At 78.5% G+C, this 21,698-nt stretch overlaps 1 protein-coding gene across 2 annotated transcripts in view; it reads right to left on the bottom strand.

Moving 5' to 3' along the window:
• Nucleotides 1-17,250: 17,250 nt before the first annotated feature.
• Nucleotides 17,251-21,698, bottom strand: part of LOC125437545 (hexokinase HKDC1-like) — a 33,199-nt gene continuing 28,751 nt past the window's right edge. For both annotated transcript variants that reach the window (XM_048505209.1, XM_048505208.1), the window contains exons 11-13: nucleotides 21,049-21,191; nucleotides 20,829-20,948; nucleotides 17,251-17,450 (exon numbers count right to left, since the gene is read on the bottom strand). In XM_048505209.1, coding sequence (XP_048361166.1) covers nucleotides 17,289-17,450; nucleotides 20,829-20,948; nucleotides 21,049-21,191 — 425 coding nt within the window. In that variant the 3' untranslated portion in view covers nucleotides 17,251-17,288. The remainder of the gene's footprint in view (nucleotides 17,451-20,828; nucleotides 20,949-21,048; nucleotides 21,192-21,698) is intronic.

Genomic DNA, 21,698 nt, shown 5'->3' with positions numbered 1-21,698 from the left:
TCCATTATAGTGTTCTTGTACTGTTGTTCAAATGTCATGATGTCATGATATAGCGTTATAACATCATAACATCAGGATGTGATATCATGAAGTTATAATGTTGATGCTTCTCTTATAACGTCATAACGTTGCATCATTTCATATCATATAACCAAAGCAACAATACTTGTGACGTCATAATGTTATAACAATATATAATGCTAAATTGCATTGTTATTGTGCTGTTATTACACCATTGTAACGCCGTTGTAACGCTGTTGTAACGCCGTTGTAACGCCGTTGTAACGTCGTTGTAACACTTTTATAGTATTGTTATAACTACATTAGAGCGTTCTTGTACCGTTGTTAAAACGTAACGATGTCATGATATAGCGTTATAACATCGTTACATCAGGATGTGATATCATGAAGTTACAGTCACAGACCAGGAAAGGGATTTAGGCGTCTTAGTTGATAGTTCCATGGGAATGTCAACTCAATGCATGACAGCTGTGAATAAGGCAAACTCTATGCTGGGGATCATTAGGAAAGGAATTGATAATAAAACTGCAAAGATTGTCATGCCCTTATATAAAGCAGTGGTGCGACCGCACTTGGAGTACTGTGTCCAGTTCTGGTCGCCGCATCTCAAAAAGGATATTGAGGAGATAGAAAAAGTGCAGAGAAGGGCAACAAGGATGATTGAGGGACTGGAGCACCTTCCCTATGAGGAGAGGCTGCAGCGTTTGGGACTCTTTAGTTTGGAGAGGAGGCGGCTGAGGGGGGATATGATTGAAGTCTACAAAATTATGCATGGGGTAGAAAATGTTGACAGAGAGACATTTTTCTCTCTTTGTCACAATACTAGAACCGGGGGCATACATTGAAAATGCTGGGGGGAAGAATTAGGACTAATAAAAGGAAACACTTCTTCACGCAACGTGTGATTGGTGTTTGGAATATGCTGCCACAGGAGGTGGTGATGGCCACTAACCTGGTTAGCTTTAAAAGGGGCTTGGACAGTTTTATGGAGGAGAAGTTGATTTATGGCTACCAATCTTGATCCTCTTTGATCTGAGATTGCAAATGCCTTAACAGACCAGGTGATCGGGAGCAACAGCCGCAGAAGGCCATTGCATTCACATCCTACATGTGAGCTCCCAAAGGCACCTGGTGGGCCACTGCGAGTAGCAGAGAGCTGGACTAGATGGACTTTGGTCTGATCCAGCTGGCTTGTTCTTATGTTCTTATGTTCTTAATGTTGATGCTTCTCTTCACCCCCAAGTACAATGCTTATCAAACAAGAGTAGACATATTTAAACTGATTAGACTGCTCAAACTACGGACGTTTTTTGCTGAACAACCTCCCCAAAGATTGGATTTAGGCCCAGGACAAATAATTACGAAGTCCTCATTTACACCTCCGATATCTGATCCTTCCATTACTGTCTTAGAAAGATTGATTCTAAAAGACATTACTAAGGCAGAAACTTGGCAACGGAGGCAAGGAAGTAAATATTGGAATTTTTCCATGAAAGACCAACAGACCCTACAGAGACTTAAATCTGATAAGACTATAGTTATAAAAGAAGCTGACAAGGGTGGTGCCATTGTTATTCAGGATCGTCAAGATTACATAATGGAAATACAGAGACAATTAGATGATGACAAATTTTATGTCAAACTATCGGGAGATCCCACCAATAAGATAAAGAAATTGATACAAATTTCAGTTCAGGAGGCGGAGATTGCAGCATGGATCCCTGCTAGAGTGTCTACATTTCTTATTAATAAATTTCCTAGGGTGCTAATATTTTACACCTTGCCAAAAATCCATAAGGGTGGGATTCCTCCACCCCCCCCCACCCCCCCCCCCCCCCCCCCCCCCCCCCCCCACCCCCCCCCCCCCCCCCCCCCCCCCCCCCCCACCCCCCCCCCCCCCCCCCCCCCCCCCCCCCCCCCCCCCCCCCCCCCCACCCCCCCCCCCCGCCCCCACCCACCCCACCCCACACCCCCCCCCCCCCCCACCCCCCCCCCCCCCCACCCCCCCCCCCCCCCACCCCCCCCCCCCCCCACCCCCCCCCCCCCCCACCCCCCCCCCCCCCCACCCCCCCCCCCCCCCACCCCCCCCCCCCCCCACCCCCCCCCCCCCCCACCCCCCCCCCCCCCCACCCCCCCCCCCCCCCACCCCCCCCCCCCCCCACCCCCCCCCCCCCCCACCCCCCCCCCCCCCCACCCCCCCCCCCCCCCACCCCCCCCCCCCCCCACCCCCCCCCCCCCCCACCCCCCCCCCCCCCCACCCCCCCCCCCCCCCACCCCCCCCCCCCCCCACCCCCCCCCCCCCCCACCCCCCCCCCCCCCCACCCCCCCCCCCCCCCACCCCCCCCCCCCCCCACCCCCCCCCCCCCCCACCCCCCCCCCCCCCCACCCCCCCCCCCCCCCACCCCCCCCCCCCCCCACCCCCCCCCCCCCCCACCCCCCCCCCCCCCCACCCCCCCCCCCCCCCACCCCCCCCCCCCCCCACCCCCCCCCCCCCCCACCCCCCCCCCCCCCCACCCCCCCCCCCCCCCACCCCCCCCCCCCCCCACCCCCCCCCCCCCCCACCCCCCCCCCCCCCCACCCCCCCCCCCCCCCACCCCCCCCCCCCCCCACCCCCCCCCCCCCCCACCCCCCCCCCCCCCCACCCCCCCCCCCCCCCACCCCCCCCCCCCCCCACCCCCCCCCCCCCCCACCCCCCCCCCCCCCCACCCCCCCCCCCCCCCACCCCCCCCCCCCCCCACCCCCCCCCCCCCCCACCCCCCCCCCCCCCCACCCCCCCCCCCCCCCACCCCCCCCCCCCCCCACCCCCCCCCCCCCCCACCCCCCCCCCCCCCCACCCCCCCCCCCCCCCACCCCCCCCCCCCCCCACCCCCCCCCCCCCCCACCCCCCCCCCCCCCCACCCCCCCCCCCCCCCACCCCCCCCCCCCCCCACCCCCCCCCCCCCCCACCCCCCCCCCCCCCCACCCCCCCCCCCCCCCACCCCCCCCCCCCCCCACCCCCCCCCCCCCCCACCCCCCCCCCCCCCCACCCCCCCCCCCCCCCACCCCCCCCCCCCCCCACCCCCCCCCCCCCCCACCCCCCCCCCCCCCCACCCCCCCCCCCCCCCACCCCCCCCCCCCCCCACCCCCCCCCCCCCCCACCCCCCCCCCCCCCCACCCCCCCCCCCCCCCACCCCCCCCCCCCCCCACCCCCCCCCCCCCCCACCCCCCCCCCCCCCCACCCCCCCCCCCCCCCACCCCCCCCCCCCCCCACCCCCCCCCCCCCCCACCCCCCCCCCCCCCCACCCCCCCCCCCCCCCACCCCCCCCCCCCCCCACCCCCCCCCCCCCCCACCCCCCCCCCCCCCCACCCCCCCCCCCCCCCACCCCCCCCCCCCCCCACCCCCCCCCCCCCCCACCCCCCCCCCCCCCCACCCCCCCCCCCCCCCACCCCCCCCCCCCCCCACCCCCCCCCCCCCCCACCCCCCCCCCCCCCCACCCCCCCCCCCCCCCACCCCCCCCCCCCCCCACCCCCCCCCCCCCCCACCCCCCCCCCCCCCCACCCCCCCCCCCCCCCACCCCCCCCCCCCCCCACCCCCCCCCCCCCCCACCCCCCCCCCCCCCCACCCCCCCCCCCCCCCACCCCCCCCCCCCCCCACCCCCCCCCCCCCCCACCCCCCCCCCCCCCCACCCCCCCCCCCCCCCACCCCCCCCCCCCCCCACCCCCCCCCCCCCCCACCCCCCCCCCCCCCCACCCCCCCCCCCCCCCACCCCCCCCCCCCCCCACCCCCCCCCCCCCCCACCCCCCCCCCCCCCCACCCCCCCCCCCCCCCACCCCCCCCCCCCCCCACCCCCCCCCCCCCCCACCCCCCCCCCCCCCCACCCCCCCCCCCCCCCACCCCCCCCCCCCCCCACCCCCCCCCCCCCCCACCCCCCCCCCCCCCCACCCCCCCCCCCCCCCACCCCCCCCCCCCCCCACCCCCCCCCCCCCCCACCCCCCCCCCCCCCCACCCCCCCCCCCCCCCACCCCCCCCCCCCCCCACCCCCCCCCCCCCCCACCCCCCCCCCCCCCCACCCCCCCCCCCCCCCACCCCCCCCCCCCCCCACCCCCCCCCCCCCCCACCCCCCCCCCCCCCCACCCCCCCCCCCCCCCACCCCCCCCCCCCCCCACCCCCCCCCCCCCCCACCCCCCCCCCCCCCCACCCCCCCCCCCCCCCACCCCCCCCCCCCCCCACCCCCCCCCCCCCCCACCCCCCCCCCCCCCCACCCCCCCCCCCCCCCACCCCCCCCCCCCCCCACCCCCCCCCCCCCCCACCCCCCCCCCCCCCCACCCCCCCCCCCCCCCACCCCCCCCCCCCCCCACCCCCCCCCCCCCCCACCCCCCCCCCCCCCCACCCCCCCCCCCCCCCACCCCCCCCCCCCCCCACCCCCCCCCCCCCCCACCCCCCCCCCCCCCCACCCCCCCCCCCCCCCACCCCCCCCCCCCCCCACCCCCCCCCCCCCCCACCCCCCCCCCCCCCCACCCCCCCCCCCCCCCACCCCCCCCCCCCCCCACCCCCCCCCCCCCCCACCCCCCCCCCCCCCCACCCCCCCCCCCCCCCACCCCCCCCCCCCCCCACCCCCCCCCCCCCCCACCCCCCCCCCCCCCCACCCCCCCCCCCCCCCACCCCCCCCCCCCCCCACCCCCCCCCCCCCCCACCCCCCCCCCCCCCCACCCCCCCCCCCCCCCACCCCCCCCCCCCCCCACCCCCCCCCCCCCCCACCCCCCCCCCCCCCCACCCCCCCCCCCCCCCACCCCCCCCCCCCCCCACCCCCCCCCCCCCCCACCCCCCCCCCCCCCCACCCCCCCCCCCCCCCACCCCCCCCCCCCCCCACCCCCCCCCCCCCCCACCCCCCCCCCCCCCCACCCCCCCCCCCCCCCACCCCCCCCCCCCCCCACCCCCCCCCCCCCCCACCCCCCCCCCCCCCCACCCCCCCCCCCCCCCACCCCCCCCCCCCCCCACCCCCCCCCCCCCCCACCCCCCCCCCCCCCCACCCCCCCCCCCCCCCACCCCCCCCCCCCCCCACCCCCCCCCCCCCCCACCCCCCCCCCCCCCCACCCCCCCCCCCCCCCACCCCCCCCCCCCCCCACCCCCCCCCCCCCCCACCCCCCCCCCCCCCCACCCCCCCCCCCCCCCACCCCCCCCCCCCCCCACCCCCCCCCCCCCCCACCCCCCCCCCCCCCCACCCCCCCCCCCCCCCACCCCCCCCCCCCCCCACCCCCCCCCCCCCCCACCCCCCCCCCCCCCCACCCCCCCCCCCCCCCACCCCCCCCCCCCCCCACCCCCCCCCCCCCCCACCCCCCCCCCCCCCCACCCCCCCCCCCCCCCACCCCCCCCCCCCCCCACCCCCCCCCCCCCCCACCCCCCCCCCCCCCCACCCCCCCCCCCCCCCACCCCCCCCCCCCCCCACCCCCCCCCCCCCCCACCCCCCCCCCCCCCCACCCCCCCCCCCCCCCACCCCCCCCCCCCCCCACCCCCCCCCCCCCCCACCCCCCCCCCCCCCCACCCCCCCCCCCCCCCACCCCCCCCCCCCCCCACCCCCCCCCCCCCCCACCCCCCCCCCCCCCCACCCCCCCCCCCCCCCACCCCCCCCCCCCCCCACCCCCCCCCCCCCCCACCCCCCCCCCCCCCCACCCCCCCCCCCCCCCACCCCCCCCCCCCCCCACCCCCCCCCCCCCCCACCCCCCCCCCCCCCCACCCCCCCCCCCCCCCACCCCCCCCCCCCCCCACCCCCCCCCCCCCCCACCCCCCCCCCCCCCCACCCCCCCCCCCCCCCACCCCCCCCCCCCCCCACCCCCCCCCCCCCCCACCCCCCCCCCCCCCCACCCCCCCCCCCCCCCACCCCCCCCCCCCCCCACCCCCCCCCCCCCCCACCCCCCCCCCCCCCCACCCCCCCCCCCCCCCACCCCCCCCCCCCCCCACCCCCCCCCCCCCCCACCCCCCCCCCCCCCCACCCCCCCCCCCCCCCACCCCCCCCCCCCCCCACCCCCCCCCCCCCCCACCCCCCCCCCCCCCCACCCCCCCCCCCCCCCACCCCCCCCCCCCCCCACCCCCCCCCCCCCCCACCCCCCCCCCCCCCCACCCCCCCCCCCCCCCACCCCCCCCCCCCCCCACCCCCCCCCCCCCCCACCCCCCCCCCCCCCCACCCCCCCCCCCCCCCACCCCCCCCCCCCCCCACCCCCCCCCCCCCCCACCCCCCCCCCCCCCCACCCCCCCCCCCCCCCACCCCCCCCCCCCCCCACCCCCCCCCCCCCCCACCCCCCCCCCCCCCCACCCCCCCCCCCCCCCACCCCCCCCCCCCCCCACCCCCCCCCCCCCCCACCCCCCCCCCCCCCCACCCCCCCCCCCCCCCACCCCCCCCCCCCCCCACCCCCCCCCCCCCCCACCCCCCCCCCCCCCCACCCCCCCCCCCCCCCACCCCCCCCCCCCCCCACCCCCCCCCCCCCCCACCCCCCCCCCCCCCCACCCCCCCCCCCCCCCACCCCCCCCCCCCCCCACCCCCCCCCCCCCCCACCCCCCCCCCCCCCCACCCCCCCCCCCCCCCACCCCCCCCCCCCCCCACCCCCCCCCCCCCCCACCCCCCCCCCCCCCCACCCCCCCCCCCCCCCACCCCCCCCCCCCCCCACCCCCCCCCCCCCCCACCCCCCCCCCCCCCCACCCCCCCCCCCCCCCACCCCCCCCCCCCCCCACCCCCCCCCCCCCCCACCCCCCCCCCCCCCCACCCCCCCCCCCCCCCACCCCCCCCCCCCCCCACCCCCCCCCCCCCCCACCCCCCCCCCCCCCCACCCCCCCCCCCCCCCACCCCCCCCCCCCCCCACCCCCCCCCCCCCCCACCCCCCCCCCCCCCCACCCCCCCCCCCCCCCACCCCCCCCCCCCCCCACCCCCCCCCCCCCCCACCCCCCCCCCCCCCCACCCCCCCCCCCCCCCACCCCCCCCCCCCCCCACCCCCCCCCCCCCCCACCCCCCCCCCCCCCCACCCCCCCCCCCCCCCACCCCCCCCCCCCCCCACCCCCCCCCCCCCCCACCCCCCCCCCCCCCCACCCCCCCCCCCCCCCACCCCCCCCCCCCCCCACCCCCCCCCCCCCCCACCCCCCCCCCCCCCCACCCCCCCCCCCCCCCACCCCCCCCCCCCCCCACCCCCCCCCCCCCCCACCCCCCCCCCCCCCCACCCCCCCCCCCCCCCACCCCCCCCCCCCCCCACCCCCCCCCCCCCCCACCCCCCCCCCCCCCCACCCCCCCCCCCCCCCACCCCCCCCCCCCCCCACCCCCCCCCCCCCCCACCCCCCCCCCCCCCCACCCCCCCCCCCCCCCACCCCCCCCCCCCCCCACCCCCCCCCCCCCCCACCCCCCCCCCCCCCCACCCCCCCCCCCCCCCACCCCCCCCCCCCCCCACCCCCCCCCCCCCCCACCCCCCCCCCCCCCCACCCCCCCCCCCCCCCACCCCCCCCCCCCCCCACCCCCCCCCCCCCCCACCCCCCCCCCCCCCCACCCCCCCCCCCCCCCACCCCCCCCCCCCCCCACCCCCCCCCCCCCCCACCCCCCCCCCCCCCCACCCCCCCCCCCCCCCACCCCCCCCCCCCCCCACCCCCCCCCCCCCCCACCCCCCCCCCCCCCCACCCCCCCCCCCCCCCACCCCCCCCCCCCCCCACCCCCCCCCCCCCCCACCCCCCCCCCCCCCCACCCCCCCCCCCCCCCACCCCCCCCCCCCCCCACCCCCCCCCCCCCCCACCCCCCCCCCCCCCCACCCCCCCCCCCCCCCACCCCCCCCCCCCCCCACCCCCCCCCCCCCCCACCCCCCCCCCCCCCCACCCCCCCCCCCCCCCACCCCCCCCCCCCCCCACCCCCCCCCCCCCCCACCCCCCCCCCCCCCCACCCCCCCCCCCCCCCACCCCCCCCCCCCCCCACCCCCCCCCCCCCCCACCCCCCCCCCCCCCCACCCCCCCCCCCCCCCACCCCCCCCCCCCCCCACCCCCCCCCCCCCCCACCCCCCCCCCCCCCCACCCCCCCCCCCCCCCACCCCCCCCCCCCCCCACCCCCCCCCCCCCCCACCCCCCCCCCCCCCCACCCCCCCCCCCCCCCACCCCCCCCCCCCCCCACCCCCCCCCCCCCCCACCCCCCCCCCCCCCCACCCCCCCCCCCCCCCACCCCCCCCCCCCCCCACCCCCCCCCCCCCCCACCCCCCCCCCCCCCCACCCCCCCCCCCCCCCACCCCCCCCCCCCCCCACCCCCCCCCCCCCCCACCCCCCCCCCCCCCCACCCCCCCCCCCCCCCACCCCCCCCCCCCCCCACCCCCCCCCCCCCCCACCCCCCCCCCCCCCCACCCCCCCCCCCCCCCACCCCCCCCCCCCCCCACCCCCCCCCCCCCCCACCCCCCCCCCCCCCCACCCCCCCCCCCCCCCACCCCCCCCCCCCCCCACCCCCCCCCCCCCCCACCCCCCCCCCCCCCCACCCCCCCCCCCCCCCACCCCCCCCCCCCCCCACCCCCCCCCCCCCCCACCCCCCCCCCCCCCCACCCCCCCCCCCCCCCACCCCCCCCCCCCCCCACCCCCCCCCCCCCCCACCCCCCCCCCCCCCCACCCCCCCCCCCCCCCACCCCCCCCCCCCCCCACCCCCCCCCCCCCCCACCCCCCCCCCCCCCCACCCCCCCCCCCCCCCACCCCCCCCCCCCCCCACCCCCCCCCCCCCCCACCCCCCCCCCCCCCCACCCCCCCCCCCCCCCACCCCCCCCCCCCCCCACCCCCCCCCCCCCCCACCCCCCCCCCCCCCCACCCCCCCCCCCCCCCACCCCCCCCCCCCCCCACCCCCCCCCCCCCCCACCCCCCCCCCCCCCCACCCCCCCCCCCCCCCACCCCCCCCCCCCCCCACCCCCCCCCCCCCCCACCCCCCCCCCCCCCCACCCCCCCCCCCCCCCACCCCCCCCCCCCCCCACCCCCCCCCCCCCCCACCCCCCCCCCCCCCCACCCCCCCCCCCCCCCACCCCCCCCCCCCCCCACCCCCCCCCCCCCCCACCCCCCCCCCCCCCCACCCCCCCCCCCCCCCACCCCCCCCCCCCCCCACCCCCCCCCCCCCCCACCCCCCCCCCCCCCCACCCCCCCCCCCCCCCACCCCCCCCCCCCCCCACCCCCCCCCCCCCCCACCCCCCCCCCCCCCCACCCCCCCCCCCCCCCACCCCCCCCCCCCCCCACCCCCCCCCCCCCCCACCCCCCCCCCCCCCCACCCCCCCCCCCCCCCACCCCCCCCCCCCCCCACCCCCCCCCCCCCCCACCCCCCCCCCCCCCCACCCCCCCCCCCCCCCACCCCCCCCCCCCCCCACCCCCCCCCCCCCCCACCCCCCCCCCCCCCCACCCCCCCCCCCCCCCACCCCCCCCCCCCCCCACCCCCCCCCCCCCCCACCCCCCCCCCCCCCCACCCCCCCCCCCCCCCACCCCCCCCCCCCCCCACCCCCCCCCCCCCCCACCCCCCCCCCCCCCCACCCCCCCCCCCCCCCACCCCCCCCCCCCCCCACCCCCCCCCCCCCCCACCCCCCCCCCCCCCCACCCCCCCCCCCCCCCACCCCCCCCCCCCCCCACCCCCCCCCCCCCCCACCCCCCCCCCCCCCCACCCCCCCCCCCCCCCACCCCCCCCCCCCCCCACCCCCCCCCCCCCCCACCCCCCCCCCCCCCCACCCCCCCCCCCCCCCACCCCCCCCCCCCCCCACCCCCCCCCCCCCCCACCCCCCCCCCCCCCCACCCCCCCCCCCCCCCACCCCCCCCCCCCCCCACCCCCCCCCCCCCCCACCCCCCCCCCCCCCCACCCCCCCCCCCCCCCACCCCCCCCCCCCCCCACCCCCCCCCCCCCCCACCCCCCCCCCCCCCCACCCCCCCCCCCCCCCACCCCCCCCCCCCCCCACCCCCCCCCCCCCCCACCCCCCCCCCCCCCCACCCCCCCCCCCCCCCACCCCCCCCCCCCCCCACCCCCCCCCCCCCCCACCCCCCCCCCCCCCCACCCCCCCCCCCCCCCACCCCCCCCCCCCCCCACCCCCCCCCCCCCCCACCCCCCCCCCCCCCCACCCCCCCCCCCCCCCACCCCCCCCCCCCCCCACCCCCCCCCCCCCCCACCCCCCCCCCCCCCCACCCCCCCCCCCCCCCACCCCCCCCCCCCCCCACCCCCCCCCCCCCCCACCCCCCCCCCCCCCCACCCCCCCCCCCCCCCACCCCCCCCCCCCCCCACCCCCCCCCCCCCCCACCCCCCCCCCCCCCCACCCCCCCCCCCCCCCACCCCCCCCCCCCCCCACCCCCCCCCCCCCCCACCCCCCCCCCCCCCCACCCCCCCCCCCCCCCACCCCCCCCCCCCCCCACCCCCCCCCCCCCCCACCCCCCCCCCCCCCCACCCCCCCCCCCCCCCACCCCCCCCCCCCCCCACCCCCCCCCCCCCCCACCCCCCCCCCCCCCCACCCCCCCCCCCCCCCACCCCCCCCCCCCCCCACCCCCCCCCCCCCCCACCCCCCCCCCCCCCCACCCCCCCCCCCCCCCACCCCCCCCCCCCCCCACCCCCCCCCCCCCCCACCCCCCCCCCCCCCCACCCCCCCCCCCCCCCACCCCCCCCCCCCCCCACCCCCCCCCCCCCCCACCCCCCCCCCCCCCCACCCCCCCCCCCCCCCACCCCCCCCCCCCCCCACCCCCCCCCCCCCCCACCCCCCCCCCCCCCCACCCCCCCCCCCCCCCACCCCCCCCCCCCCCCACCCCCCCCCCCCCCCACCCCCCCCCCCCCCCACCCCCCCCCCCCCCCACCCCCCCCCCCCCCCACCCCCCCCCCCCCCCACCCCCCCCCCCCCCCACCCCCCCCCCCCCCCACCCCCCCCCCCCCCCACCCCCCCCCCCCCCCACCCCCCCCCCCCCCCACCCCCCCCCCCCCCCACCCCCCCCCCCCCCCACCCCCCCCCCCCCCCACCCCCCCCCCCCCCCACCCCCCCCCCCCCCCACCCCCCCCCCCCCCCACCCCCCCCCCCCCCCACCCCCCCCCCCCCCCACCCCCCCCCCCCCCCACCCCCCCCCCCCCCCACCCCCCCCCCCCCCCACCCCCCCCCCCCCCCACCCCCCCCCCCCCCCACCCCCCCCCCCCCCCACCCCCCCCCCCCCCCACCCCCCCCCCCCCCCACCCCCCCCCCCCCCCACCCCCCCCCCCCCCCACCCCCCCCCCCCCCCACCCCCCCCCCCCCCCACCCCCCCCCCCCCCCACCCCCCCCCCCCCCCACCCCCCCCCCCCCCCACCCCCCCCCCCCCCCACCCCCCCCCCCCCCCACCCCCCCCCCCCCCCACCCCCCCCCCCCCCCACCCCCCCCCCCCCCCACCCCCCCCCCCCCCCACCCCCCCCCCCCCCCACCCCCCCCCCCCCCCACCCCCCCCCCCCCCCACCCCCCCCCCCCCCCACCCCCCCCCCCCCCCACCCCCCCCCCCCCCCACCCCCCCCCCCCCCCACCCCCCCCCCCCCCCACCCCCCCCCCCCCCCACCCCCCCCCCCCCCCACCCCCCCCCCCCCCCACCCCCCCCCCCCCCCACCCCCCCCCCCCCCCACCCCCCCCCCCCCCCACCCCCCCCCCCCCCCACCCCCCCCCCCCCCCACCCCCCCCCCCCCCCACCCCCCCCCCCCCCCACCCCCCCCCCCCCCCACCCCCCCCCCCCCCCACCCCCCCCCCCCCCCACCCCCCCCCCCCCCCACCCCCCCCCCCCCCCACCCCCCCCCCCCCCCACCCCCCCCCCCCCCCACCCCCCCCCCCCCCCACCCCCCCCCCCCCCCACCCCCCCCCCCCCCCACCCCCCCCCCCCCCCACCCCCCCCCCCCCCCACCCCCCCCCCCCCCCACCCCCCCCCCCCCCCACCCCCCCCCCCCCCCACCCCCCCCCCCCCCCACCCCCCCCCCCCCCCACCCCCCCCCCCCCCCACCCCCCCCCCCCCCCACCCCCCCCCCCCCCCACCCCCCCCCCCCCCCACCCCCCCCCCCCCCCACCCCCCCCCCCCCCCACCCCCCCCCCCCCCCACCCCCCCCCCCCCCCACCCCCCCCCCCCCCCACCCCCCCCCCCCCCCACCCCCCCCCCCCCCCACCCCCCCCCCCCCCCACCCCCCCCCCCCCCCACCCCCCCCCCCCCCCACCCCCCCCCCCCCCCACCCCCCCCCCCCCCCACCCCCCCCCCCCCCCACCCCCCCCCCCCCCCACCCCCCCCCCCCCCCACCCCCCCCCCCCCCCACCCCCCCCCCCCCCCACCCCCCCCCCCCCCCACCCCCCCCCCCCCCCACCCCCCCCCCCCCCCACCCCCCCCCCCCCCCACCCCCCCCCCCCCCCACCCCCCCCCCCCCCCACCCCCCCCCCCCCCCACCCCCCCCCCCCCCCACCCCCCCCCCCCCCCACCCCCCCCCCCCCCCACCCCCCCCCCCCCCCACCCCCCCCCCCCCCCACCCCCCCCCCCCCCCACCCCCCCCCCCCCCCACCCCCCCCCCCCCCCACCCCCCCCCCCCCCCACCCCCCCCCCCCCCCACCCCCCCCCCCCCCCACCCCCCCCCCCCCCCACCCCCCCCCCCCCCCACCCCCCCCCCCCCCCACCCCCCCCCCCCCCCACCCCCCCCCCCCCCCACCCCCCCCCCCCCCCACCCCCCCCCCCCCCCACCCCCCCCCCCCCCCACCCCCCCCCCCCCCCACCCCCCCCCCCCCCCACCCCCCCCCCCCCCCACCCCCCCCCCCCCCCACCCCCCCCCCCCCCCACCCCCCCCCCCCCCCACCCCCCCCCCCCCCCACCCCCCCCCCCCCCCACCCCCCCCCCCCCCCACCCCCCCCCCCCCCCACCCCCCCCCCCCCCCACCCCCCCCCCCCCCCACCCCCCCCCCCCCCCACCCCCCCCCCCCCCCACCCCCCCCCCCCCCCACCCCCCCCCCCCCCCACCCCCCCCCCCCCCCACCCCCCCCCCCCCCCACCCCCCCCCCCCCCCACCCCCCCCCCCCCCCACCCCCCCCCCCCCCCACCCCCCCCCCCCCCCACCCCCCCCCCCCCCCACCCCCCCCCCCCCCCACCCCCCCCCCCCCCCACCCCCCCCCCCCCCCACCCCCCCCCCCCCCCACCCCCCCCCCCCCCCACCCCCCCCCCCCCCCACCCCCCCCCCCCCCCACCCCCCCCCCCCCCCACCCCCCCCCCCCCCCACCCCCCCCCCCCCCCACCCCCCCCCCCCCCCACCCCCCCCCCCCCCCACCCCCCCCCCCCCCCACCCCCCCCCCCCCCCACCCCCCCCCCCCCCCACCCCCCCCCCCCCCCACCCCCCCCCCCCCCCACCCCCCCCCCCCCCCACCCCCCCCCCCCCCCACCCCCCCCCCCCCCCACCCCCCCCCCCCCCCACCCCCCCCCCCCCCCACCCCCCCCCCCCCCCACCCCCCCCCCCCCCCACCCCCCCCCCCCCCCACCCCCCCCCCCCCCCACCCCCCCCCCCCCCCACCCCCCCCCCCCCCCACCCCCCCCCCCCCCCACCCCCCCCCCCCCCCACCCCCCCCCCCCCCCACCCCCCCCCCCCCCCACCCCCCCCCCCCCCCACCCCCCCCCCCCCCCACCCCCCCCCCCCCCCACCCCCCCCCCCCCCCACCCCCCCCCCCCCCCACCCCCCCCCCCCCCCACCCCCCCCCCCCCCCACCCCCCCCCCCCCCCACCCCCCCCCCCCCCCACCCCCCCCCCCCCCCACCCCCCCCCCCCCCCACCCCCCCCCCCCCCCACCCCCCCCCCCCCCCACCCCCCCCCCCCCCCACCCCCCCCCCCCCCCACCCCCCCCCCCCCCCACCCCCCCCCCCCCCCACCCCCCCCCCCCCCCACCCCCCCCCCCCCCCACCCCCCCCCCCCCCCACCCCCCCCCCCCCCCACCCCCCCCCCCCCCCACCCCCCCCCCCCCCCACCCCCCCCCCCCCCCACCCCCCCCCCCCCCCACCCCCCCCCCCCCCCACCCCCCCCCCCCCCCACCCCCCCCCCCCCCCACCCCCCCCCCCCCCCACCCCCCCCCCCCCCCACCCCCCCCCCCCCCCACCCCCCCCCCCCCCCACCCCCCCCCCCCCCCACCCCCCCCCCCCCCCACCCCCCCCCCCCCCCACCCCCCCCCCCCCCCACCCCCCCCCCCCCCCACCCCCCCCCCCCCCCACCCCCCCCCCCCCCCACCCCCCCCCCCCCCCACCCCCCCCCCCCCCCACCCCCCCCCCCCCCCACCCCCCCCCCCCCCCACCCCCCCCCCCCCCCACCCCCCCCCCCCCCCACCCCCCCCCCCCCCCACCCCCCCCCCCCCCCACCCCCCCCCCCCCCCACCCCCCCCCCCCCCCACCCCCCCCCCCCCCCACCCCCCCCCCCCCCCACCCCCCCCCCCCCCCACCCCCCCCCCCCCCCACCCCCCCCCCCCCCCACCCCCCCCCCCCCCCACCCCCCCCCCCCCCCACCCCCCCCCCCCCCCACCCCCCCCCCCCCCCACCCCCCCCCCCCCCCACCCCCCCCCCCCCCCACCCCCCCCCCCCCCCACCCCCCCCCCCCCCCACCCCCCCCCCCCCCCACCCCCCCCCCCCCCCACCCCCCCCCCCCCCCACCCCCCCCCCCCCCCACCCCCCCCCCCCCCCACCCCCCCCCCCCCCCACCCCCCCCCCCCCCCACCCCCCCCCCCCCCCACCCCCCCCCCCCCCCACCCCCCCCCCCCCCCACCCCCCCCCCCCCCCACCCCCCCCCCCCCCCACCCCCCCCCCCCCCCACCCCCCCCCCCCCCCACCCCCCCCCCCCCCCACCCCCCCCCCCCCCCACCCCCCCCCCCCCCCACCCCCCCCCCCCCCCACCCCCCCCCCCCCCCACCCCCCCCCCCCCCCACCCCCCCCCCCCCCCACCCCCCCCCCCCCCCACCCCCCCCCCCCCCCACCCCCCCCCCCCCCCACCCCCCCCCCCCCCCACCCCCCCCCCCCCCCACCCCCCCCCCCCCCCACCCCCCCCCCCCCCCACCCCCCCCCCCCCCCACCCCCCCCCCCCCCCACCCCCCCCCCCCCCCACCCCCCCCCCCCCCCACCCCCCCCCCCCCCCACCCCCCCCCCCCCCCACCCCCCCCCCCCCCCACCCCCCCCCCCCCCCACCCCCCCCCCCCCCCACCCCCCCCCCCCCCCACCCCCCCCCCCCCCCACCCCCCCCCCCCCCCACCCCCCCCCCCCCCCACCCCCCCCCCCCCCCACCCCCCCCCCCCCCCACCCCCCCCCCCCCCCACCCCCCCCCCCCCCCACCCCCCCCCCCCCCCACCCCCCCCCCCCCCCACCCCCCCCCCCCCCCACCCCCCCCCCCCCCCACCCCCCCCCCCCCCCACCCCCCCCCCCCCCCACCCCCCCCCCCCCCCACCCCCCCCCCCCCCCACCCCCCCCCCCCCCCACCCCCCCCCCCCCCCACCCCCCCCCCCCCCCACCCCCCCCCCCCCCCACCCCCCCCCCCCCCCACCCCCCCCCCCCCCCACCCCCCCCCCCCCCCACCCCCCCCCCCCCCCACCCCCCCCCCCCCCCACCCCCCCCCCCCCCCACCCCCCCCCCCCCCCACCCCCCCCCCCCCCCACCCCCCCCCCCCCCCACCCCCCCCCCCCCCCACCCCCCCCCCCCCCCACCCCCCCCCCCCCCCACCCCCCCCCCCCCCCACCCCCCCCCCCCCCCACCCCCCCCCCCCCCCACCCCCCCCCCCCCCCACCCCCCCCCCCCCCCACCCCCCCCCCCCCCCACCCCCCCCCCCCCCCACCCCCCCCCCCCCCCACCCCCCCCCCCCCCCACCCCCCCCCCCCCCCACCCCCCCCCCCCCCCACCCCCCCCCCCCCCCACCCCCCCCCCCCCCCACCCCCCCCCCCCCCCACCCCCCCCCCCCCCCACCCCCCCCCCCCCCCACCCCCCCCCCCCCCCACCCCCCCCCCCCCCCACCCCCCCCCCCCCCCACCCCCCCCCCCCCCCACCCCCCCCCCCCCCCACCCCCCCCCCCCCCCACCCCCCCCCCCCCCCACCCCCCCCCCCCCCCACCCCCCCCCCCCCCCACCCCCCCCCCCCCCCACCCCCCCCCCCCCCCACCCCCCCCCCCCCCCACCCCCCCCCCCCCCCACCCCCCCCCCCCCCCACCCCCCCCCCCCCCCACCCCCCCCCCCCCCCACCCCCCCCCCCCCCCACCCCCCCCCCCCCCCACCCCCCCCCCCCCCCACCCCCCCCCCCCCCCACCCCCCCCCCCCCCCACCCCCCCCCCCCCCCACCCCCCCCCCCCCCCACCCCCCCCCCCCCCCACCCCCCCCCCCCCCCACCCCCCCCCCCCCCCACCCCCCCCCCCCCCCACCCCCCCCCCCCCCCACCCCCCCCCCCCCCCACCCCCCCCCCCCCCCACCCCCCCCCCCCCCCACCCCCCCCCCCCCCCACCCCCCCCCCCCCCCACCCCCCCCCCCCCCCACCCCCCCCCCCCCCCACCCCCCCCCCCCCCCACCCCCCCCCCCCCCCACCCCCCCCCCCCCCCACCCCCCCCCCCCCCCACCCCCCCCCCCCCCCACCCCCCCCCCCCCCCACCCCCCCCCCCCCCCACCCCCCCCCCCCCCCACCCCCCCCCCCCCCCACCCCCCCCCCCCCCCACCCCCCCCCCCCCCCACCCCCCCCCCCCCCCACCCCCCCCCCCCCCCACCCCCCCCCCCCCCCACCCCCCCCCCCCCCCACCCCCCCCCCCCCCCACCCCCCCCCCCCCCCACCCCCCCCCCCCCCCACCCCCCCCCCCCCCCACCCCCCCCCCCCCCCACCCCCCCCCCCCCCCACCCCCCCCCCCCCCATGGTTTGCGGGGCTGATGGGAATTGTAGTACCTGAACATCTGGAGATCCGCAGGTTCCCTACCCCTGGACTAGCCCAAGCTCATCATATCCTGGAAGCTAAGCCGGGTCAGCCCTGATTAGCACTTGGATGGGAGACCTCCTAGAAAGTTCAGTGTCACTATGCAGAAAAGGTAACAGCAAACCACCTCCATTCATCTCTTGCCTTGAAAAACATATGGCATCTACATAAGCTACCTGTGATTTGACAGAACTTTTTATCACTGCTGGCTTTTTCCTGCAATTAAGAGGTCTTACGTGCACACTTTCTTTTTCAAAGACAGATGAAATCCTCATTGTCCTACATCCTATCTGACCTATGGGCCATACCCACAATCATTCTAAGGCTGAACAGCACAGAATGCGACCAAAATCAGCCGTCTGTGTTAAGAGGAATTGCAATGCATGCTCCATTTACATGGACAGAAAGATATGTTTGGATATCCGAAGTTCAGGTAATATGAGTTCTACTAAACTTACATTCCTGCGTTTAATGGCTTCTCTGAGCATATCAACAACATCCTCTCCTTCACAGTCCGTGGCCTTAAAACCTTTTGTCCAGCCAATGAGAGCTCCCTAGAACAGAGTGAGGATAAAAACAAATTAACTAGATTTACTAGCAATATAAGATCAGGAAGGTAGAACATCTCAAGCCGGACTGCACTTTCAACAATAGCTGGCTTCAATATGTTATGCATTCATAGTAAAGTGGTTCTTCCCAGAACAGGGCTATAGTACTACCTTGAACTGGGTGATCTCTATGCTAATTTTACAGCCAGAAAAGAGTGTTGTGTGTATGCACCTATCTGTTCACACCCCTCATAGTTTTTGCTCTCAATCCTCCCTGCCCCAATCATAGTGGATAGAATTTTTCCTTCTGTCATGCTTTTGCCAATTTTTCCAATTTTTCCCCTGCTCTGTTGCTCTGTTTCCCAATCTTGCTTTGGTATACTATGGCCAATTACGCAGGGAACACTTACCTCAGGACTCTTCTCTGTGCAGTGGGCTTGCAGAGGACTTTCCTCGCATTTCTCTGTTTACACGCGAGGAGGCAGCCCATTGCTACCCTGTAGCTGCTTGTTGAAGTCTCAACCTTTGCTGCTTCTCTTGACTCCACCCATCAACAGCCTGAAAGGCATAGATCTCGCTGATATCCCCTCCCTTCCCCTACACACACACACTGCTGTTGCTGCTGCCACTGTGAGAGGATTGTTTTTTTAAGCAGAAGTTTGTCTAAAAGAAAGTTTTAAAAACGCCCTCCCGATCAACCAAGAGGGCAGAAACAGAGCGGGGGAGTTGGGGTGCAGCCAGAAAGAGAAGCTGCTTGTGCTGTTCATTTGCAAAAGCCAACTCTTATAGATGTATCGATACAAGCATTTAGATAAATGGGAAGGAGTCGACAGCAGGGAGGAGGGCAAGAGGGAACTGTGCAAAGCAGCATGAGGGAGTTGGGGGGGGGGGGTGAGATGTCAAACAGCCCAGAGAGCTGCTATTTGCCTGTTGGGGAAACTTATATGCACTGATAGCTACATAGAAATCTCCCCAGTGGGGCAAATATTAACTCCCTGGCAGGGGTGTAGTGAAGGGGTGGGGGTGGGGGCTCTTGCCTTGGGTACCGGGTGCTTGGGGGCACCTGCCACCCTCGCAAAAAATCCCTGTGGTTCCTTTAACGTTCAACTTACATTCCCTCTAGCTATCCAAGCAGCACCAAGACTGGCAAGGAGTTAAGGAACCACAGTTACAGGGGATTTGGGGGGGGGGGGGAACAGGGGACCACAACCCCCCTCCCCCAGGGCATAATTTCATCTCTTGCTCTTGATGCCATTTTCTCTAGCTACGCCTCTGCTGCCTGGGGCCATTTTCAAGTGAGGAGCAGGATGTGGGGGAAGCTGAAACCCTGTCTCCTCATACAGCACCTCTGCCTACCAGATGTTGGAGACAAAAATGCTCTGCTCGTGAGGACCTCACAGGCATTTGATGGGCCATGGCTGGAAACAGAATGCTGGATTAGCGGACCTTGCTCTGACACAATATGGCAACTGTTGTGCTAAAGCAACAATACCTGAAAAGGGCAGACCCCTTGCATAGCCTGAGTTATGTGATTAATTTTTTACCAGCAGTTGTAATGGAAGTACAACACTAGTGGGGAAAGGAGCCAGTGCCATGCAATCCCATGTCTGCTTTCAAATATTACCACAAAGATGTAAAGCCCAGACAGTGGAGAAGTGGCTTTTGAGTGGGTACACCAACACAGCAATAAAGTAGGAATAAAAAGTCTAGTTGGACTTCGTTTTGTCTCCAACTTAACACATGTTTAATAGCATGTATGCTATGTGCATTGGCAATGCATATAAATGTGTGTTCCTCAAAGAAAATCAACCTAGAGAGCCAGCATGGTACAGTGGTTAAGAGCAAGTGGATTCTTATCTGGAGAACCGGGTTAGATTCCCCACTCCTCCACTTGAATAGCACAGGCTTATCTGGTGAACCAGATGTGTTTCCACACTCCTACATTCCTGCTGGGTGACCTTGGGCTAGTCACAGTTCTCCAGAACTCTCTCAGCCCCACCTACCTCACAAGGTGTTTGTTGTGGGAAGAAGAAGGGAAAGGAGCTTGCAAGCCAACTTGAGTCTCCTGACAGGAGATAAAGGATCTTTTTGCATTTTCTAAATGCTCCGTGGCTTAGCCGGGGAGCATAACTGCTGCAGGGCTTCTTGCCCTGCTTGTAGTTCCCCACTGCTGCCTGGCTCTGTCCTTTGCTCAAGTCAGAGCCAGTGAGGGAAGCCCTGAATGCTTTCCCACAAGCCGAGGGCTTTCCCATAAGCGCCACAAGCACTGCGAGCTCTTCCGTAGTCTCTTTCATGCATGCGTGGGCAGCCTCTGTTTCCTGTGTTCGGATTGGCTGAATCTCACCCCATTCCCCCCACTCACTTTCACTATTTTAGTTTTCCATGACAAATTAGGAGCTGAGAATTGCCCCCCTCCAGTCTAAAATCCTTGCATGTGCAACGGGATCGCCATCCTCCCACTCCATCTAAAGCAATGGTTCTCAACCTTCCTAATGCCGCGACCCTTTAATACACTTCCTCATGTTGTGGTGACCCCCCAACCCTAACATTTATCCCTTTTACAGATGGAGAACACTGATGCAGAGAGTCTTAGGTGACCCCTGTGAAAGGGTCATTCGACCCCCAAAGGGGTCGCGACCCACAGGTTGAGAACCACTGATCTAAAGGGTAAATCTAACAACCTTGCGTGTGTGAAAGAATCGCTGCCCTCCTGCTCCCTCCCATTCTGCCTGCACACGCCACTTTTCTTCCCAAGGTTTCTCCCTCCTTTATAAAAAGCAAGATTTCTCCCTCCATTTTCTTTCACTACAAGTGGGGGGAAGGCGCCACTTCTCAGCACCTGTCCATTGGTGGGGCAAGCCAGAGAGGTGAGGCAGGAAAACTGGCCCCGTTTATGCTACAGAGGAGTTTTGCACACTAGTGGAAGCCTCCGGAGCAACAAAGGGACATTTCAAAAGGACCTCAACCTTTGCAGTTCAGGAAATTCAGGAAATTTGCGAAGGAAAGCCATTGCAGCTCTGGAGCAGAAATGTGGCAGCCACGGTACAGCACAGGGGGTTGTGCAAAACTCTTGATTGTATCGGGGCATTCCCCGTGCCAACAGAGGGGCAATTTCGGCATGTAAAAACAGCCTAAGGTGGTGTATAAATCCAAACTCTGCTTCTTCTTCTAGATGCAAGAGCCTCACATTTTTGATCCAATATTTTTGATTTTCCACGTGTTCTGATACAATCAATGATAACACACTTTTAAAAATCTCACCAAGAGAGTCCACAGCATGGTAAAATACAACAAACATTACAGATCTTGTCACTGGAACCATTAATCTCTTTAAGAGGAGTCCCAAATTAAAAGGAGCTCAAAAGCTTGTATTCCACATCTTACCTTATCAATGCTTGCTTGCTTGCAGGGAAATGAAAATGTAAAGCCAAGAGGCAGCTGTGCACCTTTAATGCCCATATATTCCAAAAACTCTGCGATACACTGAACAATGTGATCAAACAGCTAGGAGGGGAGGAGACAGACAATATTTAACACCTGCATTTTCCATGGAAGGTAGATCATTCCAAAAAAAAGAGAGAAAGCGTTACTTTCAAAAATTTACCTCTTCCCCTGTTCCTTGCATAATTTCCAGCGGAATGGCGAAAATTTTATTGTACATTCGGACCGATTTGTTTCTTCTAATTTTTACAAGCAAGACTCTAAAATTTGTTCCCCCAAGATCAAGAGCAAGGAATTTTCCTTTTTCTGCAACAGAAAATCAATTCATATTTCATTAGGATTCTTCTCTTTACCACAGCAGGTTAACAAAACTCCTTATTGTTTAGTTTTCATACTGCATTTGTTTCAGCATCTGATTAAATTGTCAACGATAATTTTAGGCATTTTTCAAAAAATATAACATGCAATATGTTTCTTAACAGGGAAACTTGAGAGATCATGAGAACATAAGAACATAAGAACAAGCCAGCTGGATCAGACCAAAGTCCATCTAGTCCAGCTCTCTGCTACTTCAAAAGGTGAGTGGCTCCACTTCAGGGGTGCCTTTGGGAACCTCACATGCAGTGAGGTGGAAAGCAAATGGCACTTCTGCGGCTGTTGCTCCTGAGCACCTGGTCTGTTAAGGCATTTGCAATCTCAGATCAAAGAGGATCAAGATTGGTAGCCATAAATCAACTTCTCCTCCATAAATCTGTCCAAGCCCCTTTTAAAGCTATCCAGGTTAGTGGCCATCACCACCTCCTGTGGCAGCAT

Source organism: Sphaerodactylus townsendi, linkage group LG08 (assembly GCF_021028975.2).
Source record: "Sphaerodactylus townsendi isolate TG3544 linkage group LG08, MPM_Stown_v2.3, whole genome shotgun sequence".
Taxonomy (NCBI): domain Eukaryota; kingdom Metazoa; phylum Chordata; class Lepidosauria; order Squamata; family Sphaerodactylidae; genus Sphaerodactylus; species Sphaerodactylus townsendi.
The sequence above is the reverse complement of the archived record's forward strand: the minus strand, read 5'-3'. Positions and strand labels throughout refer to the sequence as shown.